The following is a 22,320-nucleotide window of genomic DNA, read 5'->3' as shown; positions in this document are numbered from 1 at the left end:
ACCAAAGGGCAGAGCTCTGAATTGGTAATGACTGGCCCCTAGCCGGAAACATAGAAATCTCCTGGACCGTCTGTCCATTTTTATATGATAGTATGCATCCTGAAGATCTATGGAGCACATCCAATTGTCCTGATCCAGAAAGGGGAGAATGGTCTGCAATGTTACCATCTGGAACTTTTCTTTTTGTACAGATTTGTTTAACCTGGTGAGATCCAGAATTGGTCTCCAGTCCCCTGTCTTTTTGGGCAGTAAAAAGAATCTTGAGTAAGTTCCGCATCCTACTTGGTCTGTGGGGACTTCCTGGATGGCTCTTTTTTTCTAGCAGTCTTGAAACTTCTGTGACTGCCTGATCCCTTAGATTGGGTGGAACATCTGGGATGGATTTTTTTGAAACAAAAGGGGGTTGGATGAAAGGGAATCTTGTAACCTCCAGATATAATGGCTAGTACCCATTTGTCTTTTGTGATATTTTGCCAGGCGACTGGGTACAATGAAAGCCTTCCCCTGACTGCCTCCAGATTTGCGCAGTCGGGCATCCCTTCAGGGATGTTGATAGGGTTTGAAAGAGAACGTATCTCTGTTACTTGATTTTGCGGACCCTCTCTACCATGAGGGTGGCGTCTACTATTGTTATTATTTCCCCCTCTGCCCCTGGGGGAAAATTCTCCACGTGCATCGGGCAAGGGTCCCTGGGATTTTTGAAACCACATCTTTCCACCCTTCTGACCCTTGGTATGGTCTGGTAGGAGTGGAAAAACGGACTCCAACATCAGAGAGGATCTTGCCTTCCTGCTGACACCTGGTAAGCGTGTCTTTCACCTGAGGCCCAAAGAGAGAGGAGCCATCAAAGGGGATATTGGTGAAGGACGCTCTGAAAAGTTCCGCAAACGGACACAGCTGCAGCCAAGAATGTCTCCTAAGAGCCACTCATGTACCTGCAGCTCTACCTGCTCCATCGGCTGTGGATGAAATAAGCCTCATGGAGGAATTGACTATTGAATTAAGAGTCGGCAGCTGGGTAGCTAACTTGGCTGAAGCTCTCTCAGCTGTGGGATCTGGAAGGGTATCTCCAAGCTCTTTTAGGAGATCCCTCTGAAGCCGAGTAAAATGGGAAAGATAGTCCAGGGACCTAAGGGAGAAGGTCGCTGATGAAAACATTCACTTCCCATATCTGTCCATCGTACGAGAGACTTTATTCGGTGGATGGACAGATGAGGAGGTTTCAGCTAACTCTCTCTTTGTGGCTGCTGCTACCACCATGGCATAAACTGGGACACCTTTGGTCAAAAATTGTTGGTCTTGGGGGAGCTGTGATGAATTTATTGGGTCTCCTCGGGAAAGGTTCCATGTTGTCTGGAGTTGACCAAGCCTTTCAAGACACTACAGTCATGAGTGGATTAAAAGGCAGACACCCCTAGGAGGTGGAAGGTCGGGAACCAACTGCATCGAGGTATGCAGACTCATCCTCGGAGGAGGCTAGGGAAGTAAAGCTATGCCTCTGCCTGAGAACCTCAAGGATGTCTGAAAAGGAAACATCTTCAGAGGGGGACCTTGGGGACCTCTCCAATTCATCCAGGTCTGCATCTGAGGTAACAGACTCAGGGGAATCTAGGTGCTTCCTCTTGCACTTTTTCTTCTGGAAAGCCTGCTCAGAATGCTCTGGGGAGGTTCTGGAAGAAGAGGGTTCACCCAATGGGGTGTCCTGGGGCATAGGTTCCCTATGCTTTGGGGCTGGAGGAGGAGCAGAGGTTGTCAAAGGCACCAAGGGGGATGGAGCCGATGGAACTGATACTGGGGCCGTCTGTAGGGACAGTACTCTCCACATGACCTTGAAGGCATCACAGTGTTGACACAAGGAGGGCTCCAGCTCCAAAGAAACAGGAATCCCCCCTGTGCTGAGGGCGAAGGCTCCGAGGCTGAAGTGGGAGCCAAGCTCAACTGAGCCGAAGCTCCGAGAGGGAGAGCGGGGTCAGACAAGGGTCCGATGCCACTTCCCCCTCGGAGCCGACGAGAGAGATTCGGCACCCAGATACCTCAATGGGAGGAAGAACCAAGGTAATTGGAGCCAACACTGGAGCCAAAGAGGATGTCATCAGAGCCAAAGAAACCACTATCGGAGCGTCCATGGACTCCGACTCCGAACTAAGCATAGTCGGAGGAGGAATCGAAATCAAAGCAGATGGAGCCAAAGCCTGTTGAGGTGGGCTTGAAAGCATTTTAGCAAGGGCCTGTGACTTCAGCAACCTACTGACCACTCTCTCCACATCCTGATCCGATAACCTCGAGGATCGAGAGGAGTGGGAAGATGAGCGATGACTGGTCTTGCTTTGAGGTAAGGGTGATTGTGGCACCAAGTGAATCGGCTCCAATGAAGGAGACCTAGCTCGTTTGTGGCTCTGAGACAGCTCCAAAGTAACAGATGGAGATGGCACCGACACACTTGGTTTGTCAAGCTCACAGGTCAGTTCTGAACATGGAGCTGACGGCTTGACTGGTTACAAAGGTTTCACTCACTGAGATGCTTTAGCTGAAGAATCCTGTTTTAACAATCCATGGAGGATAAGCTTGTTTTTCCACTCCTGCAGGACCCTTGGACTAAAGGCATGACAAATAGCACAAGAGTCCTGCAGGTGCACAGTCCCTAAGCAGTAAACACAACTAGTGTGCCCATCTGTCAGAGACATCTTCTGACAGCAAGAGTCACACTTTTTAAAACCAGAGGTTTTAAATTCCTTAGACATTTTACAATAAAAGAAAAACTACAATAATAAACTAAAAATTAATAAAGACCTTAAAGGAGAGCCTCTAACTTAAATGGCTGTCCTTGGGGGGGGGGAGACTCTTCAAGTTAAATGAGTTCAGGGAATAACACAAGGCCGAGCGACTAAGGGGCGATGGCCAACACCAGCACAAAAAAACACCACTAGGACAAGATAAGGGGTTTACAATAAAATAAACTTACAAACTACTATAAGAGAGAAAATATATATCAAATTTTAAGCAAAATATTTGAATTTAATAGAGAAAAAAAGTTATACTAAGCCTGAGCCAGTACTGATCGCAACCTTGCAGCTAAAGCGGCAAACGAGATCTGGGTAGCTTACACTGGGCATTCTGGGATAAGAGGTAGTCTCGAGCCAGTAAAGAGCTCTCGAGCTATAGTAAGTGGCTGAGTTGGAGCACAGGATCGTCTCTGAACCCATCCAGCAAGAACAAAGGCAAGATTGGACAACTTAACATCATAGGTTCACAACTATGAGTTCACATGAGCTAAATTTACTATAACAAAGTGGCTTCCAGTTAAACTGATCAATTTAGTCAAATGGATGAGGTTTATTTGAACTTTGTGAGGGTCTCTGTCTCATAAAATTTTGTTCAACAGTGTAAGGAGGCTTACAGCAGGTCCCTGTGCTAAGACATCAATAAGAATCTGGTTGACTGGGAAGTGACTGTGGTAGGATTTTTTTTTTCTGGAAAGATGGTAGTGGTGTAATACATGGGTCTGGGTTGAGGCTGCACTCCTTAACATAGTTCTTTTAGATTTAGAAATGTGATAGAAAGACTAAGCTTACAATTCAAACAAATACTGTTGGAGGAATTGTGGGAAAGAGCCTAAATGTGTATCTCAACAGGCTAATGAAGTTGGTGGGCAAATGGTTGCCAGCATTAAATACAGCTAAGTGTACTGTTATGCACTTTAGTAGCAGTTACCATAAAAACAAATGTTTAAGTGGAAAACAGTTGGCTGTAGTGATCTTCTCACAAAAAAAAAAAATCAGGAGTAAACTGATAAGCCAGTAGTTAGCTGCACTAACTTTTAGAAAGGTAGAAGTGATACTACTTCTTTACGAAGATATAAAGCCCCATATCTTGAATACTGTTTTCATTTTTGGAGATCTTCCAAAGAAAAGGGAATTAACTTTTAGTAAACAGTGTGCAAAAGAGGGCAACCAAGATGATTTATATAATGCATGCTTTAAAATATTAGGACAGGCTGAAATAAATCACTGTATGCACACTTTGGAAGACGGATAAAAAGAAACAATCTGGAGTCACACAAAGCTTAGAAGTAAGATGGGAAGTTTAGGTCTAGTGAGAAAGGACACGGGAAGGAGGAGAGTTCAGAGATGTGGAAAAGCATTTCAGAGTGAAGCACAGACATATTACTTCAAAAAAGGCTGGCGATGATTTGAAATAGCTTACCATAAGTTACTGTCGAAATTAAATCAAATAATTCCTTAAGATAGTGGGATGTATGACACAGAGAATATGCATGTACAGAAAGTCAGAAGGGGGCTGATAAAGGAGAGGCAGCTTCTCTCAGTTGCATGATTAGGACAGATTTCAAAGACATTTTTAGGAATTCATTAAAGGGACTAGCTTGAGACATATGTTCCTCACTAGAAACACCCTGATCCCACAAATCCTTAACTTGCGATAAAGAGAGATTTTAGCCACAAACAGGTAAGACCTCGTTACTGGCTGATTTGCATGTATCTGAATTGCAGTTACAACTAAGTTGTCCCTCTAACTACCCCTGACCTGTCTGCTCTCCCATGGTTCTCCCCACTTCCGATTCCCATAATAGTTGAAGTGCCATTATGGCACATATCTAGTATGAACTGGTGGCTTGTGTGTACCCCCACCTCTCGATCACCACAATACTTTAAGAAAAATTACAGTACTAGTGATGTTGCTGTCATTATGGCACTTAACAATACTGTTTCCCTGGTGTCTAGTATTTTCACAGTCCTCCAGATCCTCATACTGATACCAGTGCCATTAAGGCACTTACATTAAGAATAATCCCTTGTGTCTAGGGTTCCCTCCACCTTTGATCTGGTACTGATGTCAATGCCACTAAGCGGTTAGGCTGAATATATCCCTGCTGTCTTGTTGCTCCCTTCTTAACCCCTGATCCCTGTAACATGGTCATGGTAGTAGCTGAACCTGGCATTTTGGCCAAATTCAATACCACAAAGTGGTGGGGATGGTCATGCTGATGTACACAGCTGAGCAATTTCTTGAATCACTCTGCATGTAGAAGCCTTCCTAGAACTGGTTTCAGAGGAGACAGAACATGGCTAATTAGCATATGGCTCTCCCTTAGACTGCCTCATTACCATTCAGCATGGTTGCAGGGCCAGCCCTATGTGGTGCTGTACATCTTTATGCTAAAGCACCATGCAGCACCATGTTAAGGAGTTTGCTTAAGAGCTAAAAGGTACAGAGACATATAGAAGGATGGGTACATGTCACAGTACTTCCTATATCCCCCAGCTCTCTTTTTGCTAGAATTCATGTACAATCATCTCTAAACCACATAACCTCTATATTTGCCAGTACAACACACACTGGGTAGCTAAACTTATTACTCTTAGTTATTTATTTATTTACACACACACACACACACACTCTCACACACACATATAAATATATATATATATATATATATATATATATATATATATATATATAGATATATAGATATATAGATATATATATATGGGTCTACTTCTAAACACCGACACGACGATTCCCCGACACAAAACTCACCGACGCCAAATAACCGACAACACACAAACCCGACACAAACCCGACAACGCAAAACACGGAACACCAAAACACCGACACGGAACGTAAACAACACGCGACACTACATACCATACACACGAGCCCTGACCCAAACCCTAACCCTAAGGTCCGACACTATCGCACATTTCACCTACCTGCACCCTAACCCTAACTCACTTACACACCCCTAGCCCAAGCTCCGACACTAACGCACACATCACCTACCTGCACCCTAACCCTAACTCACTTACACACCCCTAGCCCAAGCTCCGACACTAACGCACACATCACCTACCTGCACCCTAACCCTAACTCACTTACACACCCCTAGCCCAAGCTCCGACACTAACGTACACATCACCTACCTGCACCCTAACCCTAACTCACTTACCTGACCACTCCTACCTCCGTCACTGTTGCACACTTACCGGGTCGCGATCGCACATTATCCTTGTCGGTCTTTCCACTGTCGGCGAATCACCCTGTCGGTATACGTACCTGTCGGTCATCTGGCGTCGGTGATTTCCGCGTCGGGGAATCGGCGTTTCGGTCTTTAGAATGGGACCCATATATATATATATACACACACATATATATGTGTGTGTGTGTGTGTGTGTACATACATACATACATATATTTATATATATGCCAATGCAGAGTTTCTAGGTGGGCACAACCTATTTACAGTGAAGCTTCATGAAGAATAACTCAAATGATGATTAAGATAATTAGTGAATATACACATTTATATAAATACCTAATTCAACATGTGGAACAGTAGTAGCAAAGCAGTCACTCAGAAATTAAACAAACTCACCTTAGTAATATGAAATGGAAGCAAAAGTAAATCTTACCTTATAAACACTTCCAAATGCTCCACATCCTAGGTGATCTAAGATTGCATAATTACCCAAGAATTTTGTTGGTGCTTTATTTTGATTGACACTTTCTATGTTTTCAGTAATTTGTTTTAAGTCCTCATCCTGTGTTTAATGAAAGATAAAAAAATGTTACATTTACATTCGGAGTGCTCAGTTTTACTTTAATACTTATATTTTATTAAAATATGAAAATATTTCACTCACAGGTAATGAGTTTAATTTGATGACCAAGCTTTCATAGGCACTGATGTCACGCACATAATGTCCAATATCAATAAACATTCCAAACATTTCTGGAGGGAACATCCTGAAATAGTTAATGAAAGTCAGTAAAAGTAATTTGAAATTCTGTGTTCTTTAAATGTTTTTCTCTATTTTCATTTTTCTTGAGCAATGTGTTGAATACCCAAATGACTGTTCAGCTCTACAAGTACAGCAATATTAGAGAGTATTTTAAACAATAAAGTCAGATTTTTTTACCTTAAATCTTTGCTGAAAGTAATCTTGTACATTTGTTCTCAATACTAAAAGATTGCTAATTTGTATAATTAGAGACTGTGGTGGTGGTGCTGCGGTAGCGTTGTCGACTCACAGTAAGACATCCTGTTCGATTCTCAGCTAGAGCGTCTTCTGTGTGGAGACATGCGTGAATGGGAGTAACTTTCGTTGAAGGTTGTGCGTCAGGGCCGGCAACTCGGCATGTAAAATTCTACTGCCAATCATTAGCGGACCGGAGTTCCGCTGTCGCGACCCCTAACCAGGAAAAGCCGAAAGACACAACAACATAATTTACTGCAAGGACTTTCATCTTAAGAACTCATATCTATCAACTTCTTTCCTCAAAAAGTCTGGACAAAACCAAAAATAGCAGGGTGACAAATCTCAAAAAGCAGGGATAAGTTTGAAATGTTACTCTATTTTACTTAAAATGTTAGCATAACAATAGGTTTTGCATGAAAGTGCAATTTCTGAACGAACAAAAAAAAAAATATATATATATATATATATATATATATGAAATTCTAATAATGGTTATTATTGACTCACTCTAAACCATAGGGATTTACCAGAAAATCAAAAATTTTATGAGGGTACAGGGCAAAAATATGAAAAAAAATCAGGGATATTTTGCAAAATTCTGAACAGTTGAGAGTGGAAGAACTGCTTGTTCAATTTGGTATCTCTTGCTATTACCTATTTTTAACCTGTTTGACCTATTATTTAATAAGTGCACTGTGTCTCATCTTACAGGGCTTGCCTGAAAAATGGCTGATTTCACTCACTGCTCTACCCTTGAAAAACAAAATTAGTAAATAAATACATCTTTATTTTAAACACAAATGAGTAAAATCTTCCACAAAGATTTTCTTTTATTAGAACATTCTAAGGCAATCTGAAATCAAGAGAACTGAAATGAATTCAAAGCAGACAAAACTGGAGGTTTCAATATATGCATGTGTCTATGCTTGTAACTGTGAAGAAGATTGATTGTAGTAGTGTTTTTCTTTGCATATGCATCCTGTGTGTGTGTGTGTGTGTGTGTGTGTGTGTGTGTGTGTGTTGGGGGATGTTGTTAAACACAGACAAAACAGCAGCAAAGTTCCATCTGTTCACTCCAGAAGAAGGTGCAAGTTACAGTTCTGAGTGTATAATAATTAATGTTAAAAAAAAAGAATGGCAAAATGGGCAGTATATAAACTGGAGGTCAGAAAATGCTTATCTTGAAGGCAAGATGAATTCAATACTTAGCACTTTAGTCAGTATTACAGCTGATCTGACAGGACTGATGGAAGTCATGCAGCTGTAGAAATGAGTTTTCGGACCTGAGGAGCAGGAGTGGAATGAAGATGTATTGTAATGAGCAGAAGGATCTGTGAAAAATGTGCTGTGGATACTTTAATGAGTTACCAAAACAAGCTGTTCAAGGAAGGGCAAACCTGCTTGGTGGATGACTGCAATTAATAGGCTTTACAATAAAAGAAAGAAGTTGTTGCCCAAAAGTAAGAGGGAGTGTGCCCTAACCTGAAAACACTCCCTCCTCAGCAAATAAGACTTCTTGTGAAATCTTCCAAACCAAACTACAAATCCAAATTAGCGTCCTCAACTAGGGACAGCCATAAGGCATTCTTTAGTTACATCCATAGACTAAAAGGTAAGACCCAGATTAGTGCTGAACTGGTACTAGATACCACATACACTGAGCCTGTGGACATAGCAAACCTGTTGGCAGACAGGTTCTGTGAAAACTTCACTCCCCTGTCCCCACCACACATACCCTATGACATTCCTTCCATTTGTTCCCACGTTGTAATATATGCCCTCTCTAAGGCCAAAAACACAGCATGTACAGGACCTGATAACATTCCAGGCTGTGTTCTACATGGGCTCCAAGAAGAATTGGGTACTCTTTTCAATCACAGTTTAAAGCACCGGCTTCAACCCAGGTGAATGGAAAATGGCCATCATTATCTCCTTGAACAAAGGTGGTGCTTCCACCGACCCCAGGAACTACAGACCTTTTAGCCTGACTAGCCTTATCTGCAAGGTCATGGAGTGAATCACAATGGACCTTTATCAACAAAGATATAGGTAATCTCCAAACACTTGACCCTACCTAGACATGTCCAAGTCTTTTGACACTATTTTCCACTCAGGCATTATTGGCAAACTCACCAAGCTAGGTATCAACCTTTATATCGTTAGGTGGCTCACTAGCTGGCTCACTGATAGAACCCATACAGTCAAAATAGGGGAATCCACCTCCAACAGCAGACCCATAACCAGTAGTTTTCCACAGGGATCCGATGTCAACATCCTACAAGAGGGTCTTACTCAAACAAATGATTAGTGCCAAAGTCACGGCCTTAAACTCAATGCAAAAAAATGTATTATCATCCCTTTTGGTAAGAGCGATGTTCCACCTAACTACCACATCAATAGAAACACCCTAAGGACGCACTCAGTGGTGAGAGACCTGGTCACACAGGTCGACAGTTACCTTACTATTGATCACCATGTCTCCACATTGGTAAGTAGGGCATTCTATATTGCTCATTTCATAAGTAAGGGCATTGCTTCTGCAAAAAGAAGTTATAACCTCCCTCTACTCTTCCCTCATCAAGCCAATAATTGAGTACAAAGCTCCTTTTGGTATGTACCTTTCCAAGCACCTGGAGCAATTGGAGAGTCCACAAAGGTTCCTCACATGGAGAATTCAAAGTCTTCAGCATCTGTCCTATGAGGATCGGATAAAATCACTGTAACTTTACTCCATTTCATACAGACTACTCACTGGCAATCTCTGCCTTGCATATTAGGCAATCTCTACTTCTGATTTATTGGAAATGCTGCATTTCTGTAAGTCCAATGCCTCAAGGGTTACTCGCTCTAAAGACCTTAAATAGGTATGTGACATTAATAGAACCTACTGGAGGGACAGATATGTCTCCCAAAGATTACTACACCTGTGGAACAGACTCCCAATTCATGTCTCTTTGGTCCTCATCAACAGCAATCTTGAAAAATGGATGGGTAACTGAAAATACACCCTGAGGGTTCCACCTATGTCTCTCTTGGGTAGGGACAATAAGTATTGATCAGGGTGTGGATCACAGCATGTGTATGTACCTTTAATCAGCATTTCCAGATGTAGCATGTGCATATAAATACTGAGCAACTGCAAGCAGCAATGTCATTTTGAGAGAACAATCAGAGTGTTAACATGTATGAGTATGGTAGTCAGTCTGCTTATAAGTTTATTTAAGTTTAAGTTACAAAGCCTCATCTCTGATGTGTTTGTGTGTAATAAAGCTGCTTGAACTGAACCCATGAATGTTCATCTATTTTATCCTGACCAGATGAGTGACATGGTGCCAGAACTGGGATTAGAAGAACAAGTTCTTCAAACCATGAGGTGCAGAGTTGAAGGTGAAGGAAGATTAAGCTGGCTGAGTTAAATAGAGCTCAGACAAACAAAAAAAAAAAAAGAGCCAGAAACGGAAAACTGTACAAATGATTTATTTGGCAAAGAAAATGAAACGGCACATTTATAAGGCACAAAATCTATTATTAATCAAATGAGTAGCACAAAATTCATTATTATGCAAATGAAAGGCAAAAACTGTATTATTAATTAAATGAATTGTTCAAAACTTAGATATTTTGATAAAACTAGCAAAACTATTCGTATGGGGCCCAGAATTACACTTAGTATGCATAACGAGCATGCTTAGAGTAAAATGGGCACAAGGAAAGTATAATGAGCAAGATAAGAGATTAAAAGGGCAAAACAAGTACTGAAAAGGTCAAATTAAGCTTAAAGAGCAAGGCAACTGCATGCCTTTTAGTAAAAGACTGTGTTTGGGCGCAAACTACTATATCGCATTGACAGAAGCTATTCCAAGCATAACTAGGGTTGTTTGAAGTATCTCAGAGTGTGCAAAGTGTTTGCAGTGTGTGTGCTTTATTGCAGTGCAATTATTTCAAAGAGTTTGCTGTATGCAAAGTACAGTTATATTGCAAAGGGCAGTCAGAGTACAGCCATTTCAAAAAGTTTCTTGTGCTGTGTGCATTTATTCGCAGAGTGCCACCACTTCAAAGTGTTTCTTACACTGTGCAGAGTTATTTTGCATAGTACAGCTATTTTGAAAGGTTCTTCTGCTGTGTACAGTTTATTTGCAAAGTGCATTCATCTAAAAGTGTTTCTTACTTTGAGCTTTTTCCATTGTGTACAGTTTATTTGCAAAATATAGTCATTTCAAAGTATTTCTTACACTAAGAGGAGGTTTCATAAAGTACAGTGATTTCAAAGTGTTCTTGTACTACTGAGACTTATTTGGCAAAGTGCAGTTATTTCAAAGAGTTTGTTGTGCTACTGGGCATAGTTACAAGTACTGGCATATATATTTGTGTGTGGATGTTCATACATGATTTCAAGCACCTTCCCTTCTGTGTATTGATATGGCAGAGGCATTTCACAGACCAGATCCGCTTGTGTTTGATCATAATATAGCAGAAAATAGTATTTGAGCAGGAATATGATATTTTCATACAAGCAGCTTTTTCTGACAAAGAGAAACATACAAGGGCATTCATTTTGCTTAACTTACCTGGGTCAAAAGCCATTGAAAGAGAGCATTCATTTGTGTATGCACCAGACATATATGCAGGAGAGGGGGAAAACTGTTATATTGTGGTACCGGCTGAATCAAGTGAGGACCCTGAGTGCTTAAAATGTAAATTTAGAGAAATGTACAACCCCCAGACAAATGTTACATTAGAGAGGCACTTAGTTTATACAAGAGACTAAAAGCCAGATGAAACCTTTGCAGCTTACATCACTGACTTGAGAAATAAAGCTAATATATGCAGATTTGGTGACTTTAAAGATGAGTTAATAAAGGAAGGCTTGTATGTAGTGTTAATAGTGCTGCACTGAAAAAGATTTTGCTTCGTGACAGTGATTTAACATTAAGCAAAGCCCCAGAAATTTGTCAAATCCATGAGCTCACAGAAAGGCACACAAATATGCTTGCAAGTGACAAAAACATGGTTTCAGCAGCCTCTAGAGCAAACATAGACAGCATGCAACACATGGCAAGCAGAAACAGGCCTAAGCACATGGGAGTAGCAAACCCTGTGGGTGTGGCAGGGAGACCCTGTACCTTTCTAGCAAGTTCCGAAACTACCTCACTAAAAAGGGCATGCTCACTACAGTATAGGAGTGAGTCAGCAAAACCCAAGTCAAGTCTTATTGTTAACGGTCATAATTGTGGTGCCAGCTATGAGTCTAAAACAAAGAAGTGCTTAGCATTTGGTCAGCAATGCCACAAGAGTAAAAAATGGAACCATTTTCAAAAATTGTGTAAATCAAGCAAGTCTCATTCAGTTATTAAGAAAGGTCATTCAAAAAAGCAAGTTGATCATATAGAGAGCTGCAACCCTACTTTCTGTGTAGATGGTGCATCAGTGGTCAGTGAAAAGGTTAATGCGGTGGATTTATTGGCAAAGAATCTAGTATTTTTTACTGTCCTGATTAATGGTTAACCCACAGAGCTCAAAGTAGGCACTGGTGTAAAATCAGCAGAAATATTTTCTAAACTGAGAGCTGGTGAGCAACTTAATTTGGGCAACTGAGCGAAGCTTGCTGCTTATGGAGGTGATTCAAACTGAAGGTTCAGTAGTGCTTTCAGGCTATTAGGCTGGGAACAGTTACGGTTTGCAATTTTATGTAGTCCGAAGATCCGTGCAGTCATTATTAAGTTTCAGAGACAGAGAATGAAACTGCTTTCTTTTACCCAAGTACATCATAAGTAAGCACAGCCAAAAACAAGGATCGGGAGTGCGTTAAGGCAGGCAAAAAATTCTTTCATACAACTACGTGAGAAATAATGTCTCTTGTGACTTATATGTTGACCGCTCTTCAGCTCAATATTGTACCACTCTTCAGCTCAGTATTAAGTCACTTCTCACCTCTAGAAAATGTTACTCCAAATAGTAACACTTCGCCAAGTAAGTTTAGGTTCCACTTGCTTCACTATACAGAATAGGACATAATCCACCAGAAAAATACACTTAACAAGCGATGTCTCTGTCAGTCGCTTATGACTTTATTAACACAAATAAGAAAATAGGCTAGCGCTTTCACGCATAGGCTTCTTCAGGCCACTAACATTCAATTGATACTGTTTTTTTTTTATATACACATCTATTCCCTTAAACCATGATCTCACGTCCTGTATCAATCAATTAATGCCTTGCATAAAATGTTCTATAATATACAGGCGTTATAAACACATATCTAGACATATTAAATCTTGTATAAAACATGTATACTAAAATCGCATAGTATAATATAATATAGAAAATATTTCATTTAATAAAAACATATAAAAAAAATATATTGTATTTCTCCCTACATATATATATATATATATATATATATATATATATATATATATATATATAGACATAAGGTCTTAAACCTTATTTAATGTTCCTATACATATATATTAAACACTTCTAAACTAAAATGCATATAGATACCTATAAATAAAACTCTTTCGGTATATATAATTAGCATTTCTAATGTAAATATGAATAAATATTTATGTTAATAGTCAATACTCTTTTTTAAAAATATATATATAATTAAATATACATTATATAATACATTTTATACATAAATGCATACAAATATATATACTTATGCTGATGATGCATAGGTCTAATATTTATAATAAGTATATATATTTGTATGCATTTATGTGTAAAATGTATTATATAATGTATATTTAATTATATATATATTTTTAAAAAAGAGTATTGACTATTAACATAAATATTTATACATATTTACATTAGAAATGCTAATTATATATACTGAAAGAGTTTTATTTATAGGTATCTATATGCATTTTAGTTTAGAAGTGTTTAATATATATGTATAGGAACATTAAATAAGGTTTAAGACCTTATGTCTATAAATATATATATATATATATATATATATTATATATATATATATATATATATATAGAAATACAATATAAGTTTCTTACATGTTTTTATTAAATGAAATATTTTCTATATTATATTATATTATGCGATTTTAGTATACATGTTTTATACAAGATTTAATATGTCTAGATATGTGTTTATAGCGCTTGTATATTATAGAACATTTTATGCAAGGCATTAATTGACTGATACAGGATGTGACATCATAATAAAAGGGAATAGATGTGTATATAAAAAGAACCAGTATTAATTGAATGTTAGTGGCCTGAAGAAGCCTACGGGTGAAAGCGCTAGCCTATTTTCTTATTTGTGTTAATAAAGTCATAAGCGACCGACAGAGACATCGCTTGTTAAGTGTATTTTTCTGGTGGATTAAGTCCTATTCTGTATGGTGAAGCAAGTGGAACCTAAACTTACTTGGCGAAGTGTTACTATTTGGAGTAACGTTTTCTAGAGGTGAGAAGTGACTTAATACTGAGCTGAAGAGTGGTACAATATTGAGCTGAAGAGCGGTCAACATATAAGTCACAAGAGACATTATTTCTCACGTAGTTGTATGAAAGAATTTGTTGCCTGCCTTAACGCACTCCCGATCCTTGTTTTTGGCTGTTATTACTACGTTTATTCAGGGAGTGGATCTAGCGGTGTGGTAGCTATACTTTTATTTACTTACATCATAAGTAAGCACATGTCACAGTTCCAGCTTTACTGATGATGTTTTGTCAGAGTATGCTGATGTTTTCGACAAAAAGCTAGGCAAACTTCCAGTTGTGTATTCCATGAAAGTAGACCCAGAGGTCAGTTCAGTGGTCAGACCAGCAAGAAGACTTTCAATAGCTAGGCAGGACAAAGTAAAGGTCCAGTTAGCCAAAATGGTGCAGCAAGGTGTGATTTGTCCAGTCACAGAACCAACTGAGTGGGTGTCCTCCATGGCAGTGGCTCATAAAAAAAAATTCAAATGAAATCAGAATGTGCATTGACCCAAGAAAACTGAACAAGGTATTAAAAAGACCTCATCATCCTCAGGATGATTTCAACCCTCGTGCCAAATGCCACTGTTTTTTCTGTCTTAGATCCAAGAGTTCATTTTGGCAAGTAATGCGTGATCGCAAATCTTTACTACTGACTATATTCAGTACCTCATTTAGTAGATACAGGTTCCTCAGGATGCCTTTTGGAATAAATTCTGCTAGTGAAGTCTTTCAGCGTGCACTGGAGCAAATTTTTTCAGGCTACCCGTATGCAATAATAGTTGATGATTTACTGGTTTGAGGCAATGGTGAAGCAGAGGATGACAGAAACCTCAGTAAACTTCTGGACAGAGGGAGTTAAGTGAATTTAAAGCACAATCCTCTAAAGTGCACATTCAGATTACCAGAAGTTACTTATGTAGGTCATTTATTTACCAGTACAGGCTTACGACCAGATCCTTCTAAACAAACAGCCATTCTTGAGATGCCAGCTCTAGAAAATGTCCAAGCCTTACAGCATTTTCTTGGTATAGTTAACTATTTGGGCAAATTTATCCCTGATTTTAGTGAGTTATCATCGCCTTTGGGAGAGCTGCATGCAGGAGTGTTGCATAGTCATGGTTAGAACAACACAAGAGAGCATTTGATAACATCAAACAGCAAATTGCTAACCCGCCTACATTAAGATACTATGATATCCAGAAACCAGGAGTTCTTTCCTGTGATGCTTCAAAGTTCGCTCTTGGTGCAGTTATTCTTCAAGAGGGCAGACATGTTGCCGACACATCTAGAACTCTTACGCAAACTGAGATGCAGTATCCTCAAATTGAGAAGGAACTTTTGGCAATTGCGTTTGCATGTTGCAAGTTCCATGATTATATTTATGGCTGAGCTATCCAGATAGAAACTGACCATCAACCTCTAGTCACTATTTTAAAAAAGCCTATGCATTCCTCTCCAGCAAGACTACAAAGAATGATGCTCAAATTGCAAAAGTATAATTTCAAAATGGTCTATACAAGGGGTAAACTTCTTTATCTGGCTGATACCTTATCCAGATTGCCCAGAAATACCATGGAACAGATTGATGCAGAGTATTTTGACTTTGGTGTCATGGAAGTGTGTAATTTTTCAACCATGAGACTTGATAAGCTAAGAGATCATACAAAGACTGATCCAATTTTACAAAAGCTCAACCACTTCATCAGTGTAGGATGTCTGTCAAAGCAATCCTGTGTACTGCTAGAAATACATCCTTATTTTCCATACAGAGATGAAATCCTGATGGAAGATGGTATAATTTTCAAATGTCCAAAAGTCATTGTTCGTACTTCCTTACAGCATGAATACATTCAGATTTTGCATCGTGCCCACCAAGGTTCTGATTCTGCCAAAAGAAGGGAGAGAGGACTAGTATTTTATCCTTCTCTAGTGAAAGACATTGATGAAGTGTTTTCTTCTTGTAAAGTGTGCAAAAGTACTAAAGGTACATTTGCAAAAAGAGCCACTTCATCTAAGCCAAATTCCTGAAATACCTTGGTCAGCAGTAGCAACTGAGATATTTGAGTGGAACAATCAGCAATACTTCGTGTCGGTAGACTCTTATTCGAACTGGTTTGATATCGATTTGCTACCCAACCTAAGCTCCAGTGCTGTTATTACCAAGATGGAACGTCATTTCTCACACAAAGTTATTTCTGACAACGGTTTTCAGTTTACCAGTCAATTGTTTCAGAGATTTGCTAAAGAGTGGGACTTTATCCATGTTACTAGCAGTCCTTTATATTCACAGTCAAACAGCCTTGCTGAATGTGCAGTACAGAGTGCAAAGCAATTACTGGAGAGTGCAAAGTGTGGCAATACTGATATCTTCTTGAATTTACTTAGTCTCAAAAATATACCATGTGACAACCTACTTGGCTCACCTGCTCAGAGACTTCTATCTAGGCAAACCAGAACAACCTTGCCTATCAGTTCTAGTTTGTTGGTATCTAATGGTAAAAACAACAGAGCAATCAAAGCCCAACTTTTTAAGAAGTGTTCTTCTCAGAAGTCCAGCTATTATAAAATGAGCAGATTTCTTTGTCCATTAAAAGAATGAGAGACAGTGAGGATGCAAACGGTGAAAGGCTTTGATCGAATTGGTCAAGTGAGAGGTATATGTACCAAGCCGAGATCCTACTTAGTAGAATCTGAGGGTATAGAGTACAAGAAACTGAACACATCTTTTTCCTGTATCAGAAATAATATCGCAGCATCATACCTTTGATACAGACTCTAGATCTCAAAGCAACCTTGATAATGTTTGTATCACAGAACATATCTCAGTATTCATTCTTGTTCCTGATGATGTCCCAGTTGTCCCCAAAGTTGAACATTCCTTGAAGACAGTCCCTGTTGCTAGAACAATTCTGACTTTTATGTTACATGATCAAGTCGTATTTCTAGACCCAGTGTAAAATACACAGCAACCTGGACATAATTGTTTTATATGCATCTGATTTTGTATGATTGCATATCAAAGAATTAGTTTTGCATAATTACATGTCAAAAGATCATTTCTGTAAATTGCATGTTATTGAATAGTGTAATTTCATATATGGACTATTTCCTAAAAAGTATGTATCTTTAAGAAGCATTTCCATTTGTAGCACATGCATATAAATACTAAGCATGTGCAAGCAGCAGTGCCAATTTGAGAGAACAGTCAGAGTGTTAACATGTATGAGTGTGGTAATCAGTCTGTTTATAAGTTTATTTAAGTTTAAGTAACAAAGCCTCATTTCTGATGTGTTTATGTATAATAAAGGTGCTTGAACTGAACCCATGAACGTTTGTCTGTTTTATCCTGACCAGACGAGTTACACGTGGAAACAAGGGCAGAAGTTGGCTAGGCTTGTAAGGGCCCTAGGGTCAGTAGCCTATTAACTTCCTATAATCCTATGATCCTAAATCAATTGCAACAGTCACAGCATGCTGGAAAGCAAGATTAACAACAATGAATTCACTTCCAGTGTGCATATTACTAAAAAATGGGTATACAACTTGCCACATGTATTCTCAAAGTATGAATATGTAGTAAATCTGGACAGGCATTTATTTTGCCTGAGTCCACATTTGACCATCAAGCATCATCAACACAGAAGATATTGTATGGAGTACATGCTCCAAGACACATGCCCAAACGCTCCACCCACAAGGGGTAAGAGGATATAGCTCCTTCACATTACCCATGTGACTGTGTGCTGAAATGAGAAGGATACCGGTCTTGGCCGATATTTTCAAGACAGTCAAGAAAAGCTGAGAATGGTGACTCAGGTTGCCTGTTCACATTACCCATGTGAGAGCTGACCCCTTCAGTGCTGGGGTGTCTAACAGAACTATAGCACTCTGGGTTATATTCAGGGTTTTATTACACTAAGCCATTAAGCAAACAACTCTAAAATAAAGTTTTAACAAGATTTCTCAAGTGAACTGCACTAAAAGTTTAAGGCCTATCTTATTGTGATGTGAGTGTTAAGATGAGAAGGGTCCCAATCTTGGCTAATATTTTCAAGCCAGCTGACGACAGTCAAGAAAGGCTGAAGATGGTGGCTCAGGTTGCCTGGAGAGGAGAAGATGAAGACAACTGCCAAGTAGTGGGCACTTACTAGTAGCCCTTTGAAATCGCAAACATAGTGTTGACTCTGAAGTAATTAGGGGAGTTGTACGAAAGCACTAGGAAAACTGTTTACAACTGGGAATTTTCCAGTTTCCACTGATTTTTTTTTTTTTTTTTAGAGCAGAATAAACACAATTTAAAAAAAATGTTTTTGAAAGGACCAATAAAGGAGAGGCATTACTGAATTATTGCTATATGCTTATTGACAAACAGAGCCATGGTTATATGGCACAAAAAATGTGTAACTTGTTTCCCCTTGACAGACTTAATTGTGATATCAGCCTCTTTCAAATTTTGTAGTGTCTTCTACACAGGAAAAAAGAAATAAAGAATAAGATGCAGAATATACCAACATGCATATTGTAAGGAGAACAGGTTCATGAACAATGAATCATACTCATTAAACTGTTCTAATTCTGCTATATTTTTGTTTACAGTTTTAGAAAAAGTTGATTGAGGTATAAGGGAAGGGGACTGGAAAAAATAAATTAGAACATCAAGAGATAATATGGCAGTTGACAGCAGACACAGTGAGCCCCTCAGGGCTTAATGAGTCCATCAGCCTGTGCAAAGGAGTCCTAGAAATTGTGGATGCCATAAATCCTAATATTTTGATAAAATACCTGGCACGTTGTCTAAGTCTGAATGGAAAACATTAAGAATTGTTCCTAGTAAAAGCAAACTTTGTCCTGTAGAGGAATGGTCATCATGAGGGGATGTATCCAGAAGACATCCTAGTAGAAAACAGTATTCTATGAGATGAAATGATGGTAAATTTGTCTAGCTTTACTAGAAACCCCTTGATTTGGAAAAAAGACATTTTATGAAAGAACAGAACTCCACTGAACTATTACTGCAACCAAGCACTTAGTAAACACTCCCGGAGCTGTTAACAAACCAAATGCTAAAGCAGAAAACTGAAAATGTGAACCCGGCAAAAAAAATCTTAAAAAAAACATTAAGCTCTTGTGGACTGGAATGAGGTGGTAAACATCTTTTAAATCTAGAGCTGCCAGGAAACTGCAAGAAGGAATGAGTGGAAAAACACACTGTAGAGAAAGCATTTTGAATTTTGGAATCTTGATGTACAGGTTTAGAAATGAAAGGCTGTGCTCTTGTCTCCACGTTCCTTCCTTCTTTCTTTGACAGCAGAGATATTCTTTAGTAAATTTTTTTGTCTCTGATCTGTTGAGACAGTTTCTATTACTTTCAGAGACAGGATTTGATCCAAGATGGGAGGAAGCAAGGAAGTTTGGTTGACAAGACGAAGAGGAATGAATGTCAACTGTAGTCTTTTTGTATAATCCTAAGGGACCCAAATGTGTGACGTAATCTGGTTCCAAAGAGGAAAGTAAAGACATAGGTTTCAGGAAAGCTTTAAAGGGTTGCCATGGAGTGGATGTAGAAGAAAATGATACATGACAGTCAATCTGCTTATTTAGATTGTTCTTGGGCTTGGGAATGTCCTCTTTTCATTTTAGAACTCCTTCTGTCACTACTTTCTGAAAGTGTGCCTGTTTTTTGTTGAGACTATTTATACAGTTTCCTATAAAAGGGGACCGGGGTAAAAAGAAAGCTTCTATTATATTTGGGGATAGGGCACTGAAAAATCTGAGACATCCTTTGTATTCACTTTCCCTATCATCACATTTCTTGAGAACCTCAGCAGAGGAAGATCCAAACAACATTTCTTTGTCCAGAGATGTATTCAAATGACCTGCTTTCACATACTCTGGCAAATTCTATGTACACAGCCAAGCAAAGCTCCTTGTCACTGCCCCAGTAGCAACTCTCCTGGAGACAGCATCAGCAGTATTATACAAGTGTTTAGTTACCTGAGACACTGATGAGAGTAAAGAGTTTAAGGATGACTTAGTGTCAGAGGAAGGAAGATCAACAACTTTCTCATATTAAAAGAAGTCAGAAAAAATTGAACATGTGGGCCTGACAATTTACTGTTTGGAAATCTAAGGTGGAAGAAGTTAACACCATCTTCCCAAAGCTATCAAAAGCTCTCTCTTTGTTGACAGAAAGAACAAGGTTAGATACCATAAGGTGCTTTGAAGAAACTGATTTAAAAAAAGAAACAACTTGACAAAGGCAAACCAATAATCTTTCACTCCCTTAACTAAAGGAAGTAAAGAGGCATAAATATGCATTAATTTGTTCTTCCTTTTCCTGGGAGTGCAAAATGAAAAACAGCACTTGGATGTATGGATATCACCTAATGAATTAATTCCTCAGTATTGTCCTGTAATAACATCCATTCCCTCCTCTGTGCTCAGCAGCAGTGGTTCACTTCTGGCCAAAGTGGATGCATGAGAGGAGTTTGACAATGTGCCTGACTCATCTCTTAGTGGTTTCATGAAAAGCAATTCCAGAGGAGTCTAGAGAAGCTAATGGATGATCTGAGGTCTCCAATATTGCCACAATGGAGTAGCCAGCCCAAGACTGAGGCAAAGAAAAAGCCAGAATGGAAACCAAAGCCTCTCTAGTTACTTTTCTTTTCTTTGGGATCAAAAAGAAAATGTCCAAGGAACTAGAACCTTGCTCCATAACTCTACAGGTAAGCACTCTTTAACCTCTGGTTTTCCAAATGTAATAGAAGGGAACAACTACATGTCCTTTTCTATTGCTGTTGCAGTATTCTTTACTTTATGATAGCCCAACAATTGACCAGTATACCAACGCCTTATGATCTTGTATGTGCCATTCCTCACACATATGCTCCCTGCATATGATGTATGGCATAAAGGTGATGTACAGAAGCAGTTACCCAGAACTTATTTGCTGCCAGTCTGAATGCCATTATCGCTCACTGGTCTGAGCACCTTGTTGCTGTGCTGAATACGTAGCCATCATATAAGTGCCTCGTTGGGGTCATTTTTTTCTTTCCTTCACTCTTGTATTTTATTTTGCTTACCTAGAGTTTATGTGATCCAAAAAGGAACAATGTCAGTGCTTCCCATAAGCAATCTGCTGTAGTACTTGTAAGATCTTTGTGTCTAAGACACTCAGAAGCCATGTGTCCTCCCTGGCATTTAGCTTGAAAACCAATGGCATAAACAGTTAGCCCAGGGTAGCATGGTGGAATCCATTAACCCCAAAATACTTCCACTAGGTATGAAGAAGGCCAAGAAGTCTCTGCTGGAGTCTTTAGCTGTCCAACCTCCACTGGATGTCCCTCTGGAAGTGGACGATAACTCTGTAGGTTATCTGGTGTCAACATTGGATTCCTCTGCTGCAACCCCATTGGAGGCCAGCATGGATCCATCTTTTTGCACATCCTCTGAGGCTTTGCAAGTGTCTGCTCCTGACATCATAGGGCAAGCATGGTTGATTATCTTGGAAGTCTTAGTGGGATTTCATAGATATTGGCCAAGGCAGAGATTCTGGGTACTCTTATTGAATTTTGCCAAAGGTTAGAACCTCCGGTATTTGTTAGGGCAGATGACCCTTCCAAGAAAAGACAAAAGACGAAGCATGTTTTTGTCCATCCTAAGGATCCTCAAAGGGGTGGTGATGAGAAAACATGCATGGATGCTGTGTCAGTTAGTATTACCCTACTACTGGCAATGGTGCTGTTCTTTAATTCAAATAGGTGAGGGCAGCATGCTGGATGAATGTGGATACTTGGTGGGAGTAGCAGAAATGAACGTGGGGACTTGGTAATACTCTCGGAGATCATAATTAGAGCATGGGAGGTGCCTACTGT

At 39.3% G+C, this 22,320-nt stretch overlaps 1 protein-coding gene across 1 annotated transcript in view; it reads right to left on the bottom strand.

Moving 5' to 3' along the window:
- The window catches only part of NEK10 (NIMA related kinase 10), a 3,576,599-nt gene that overhangs the window by 1,420,134 nt on the left and 2,134,145 nt on the right, over positions 1-22,320 (bottom strand). Inside the window, exons 18-19 of the mRNA XM_044064761.1 lie at positions 6,660-6,762; positions 6,429-6,557 (exon numbers count right to left, since the gene is read on the bottom strand). Coding sequence (XP_043920696.1) covers positions 6,429-6,557; positions 6,660-6,762 — 232 coding nt within the window. The remainder of the gene's footprint in view (positions 1-6,428; positions 6,558-6,659; positions 6,763-22,320) is intronic.

This window comes from Protopterus annectens, chromosome 3.part0 (assembly GCF_019279795.1).
Source record: "Protopterus annectens isolate FY-2018-M chromosome 3.part0, PAN1.0, whole genome shotgun sequence".
Classification (NCBI taxonomy): Eukaryota; Metazoa; Chordata; order Ceratodontiformes; family Protopteridae; genus Protopterus; species Protopterus annectens.
The sequence above is the reverse complement of the archived record's forward strand: the minus strand, read 5'-3'. Positions and strand labels throughout refer to the sequence as shown.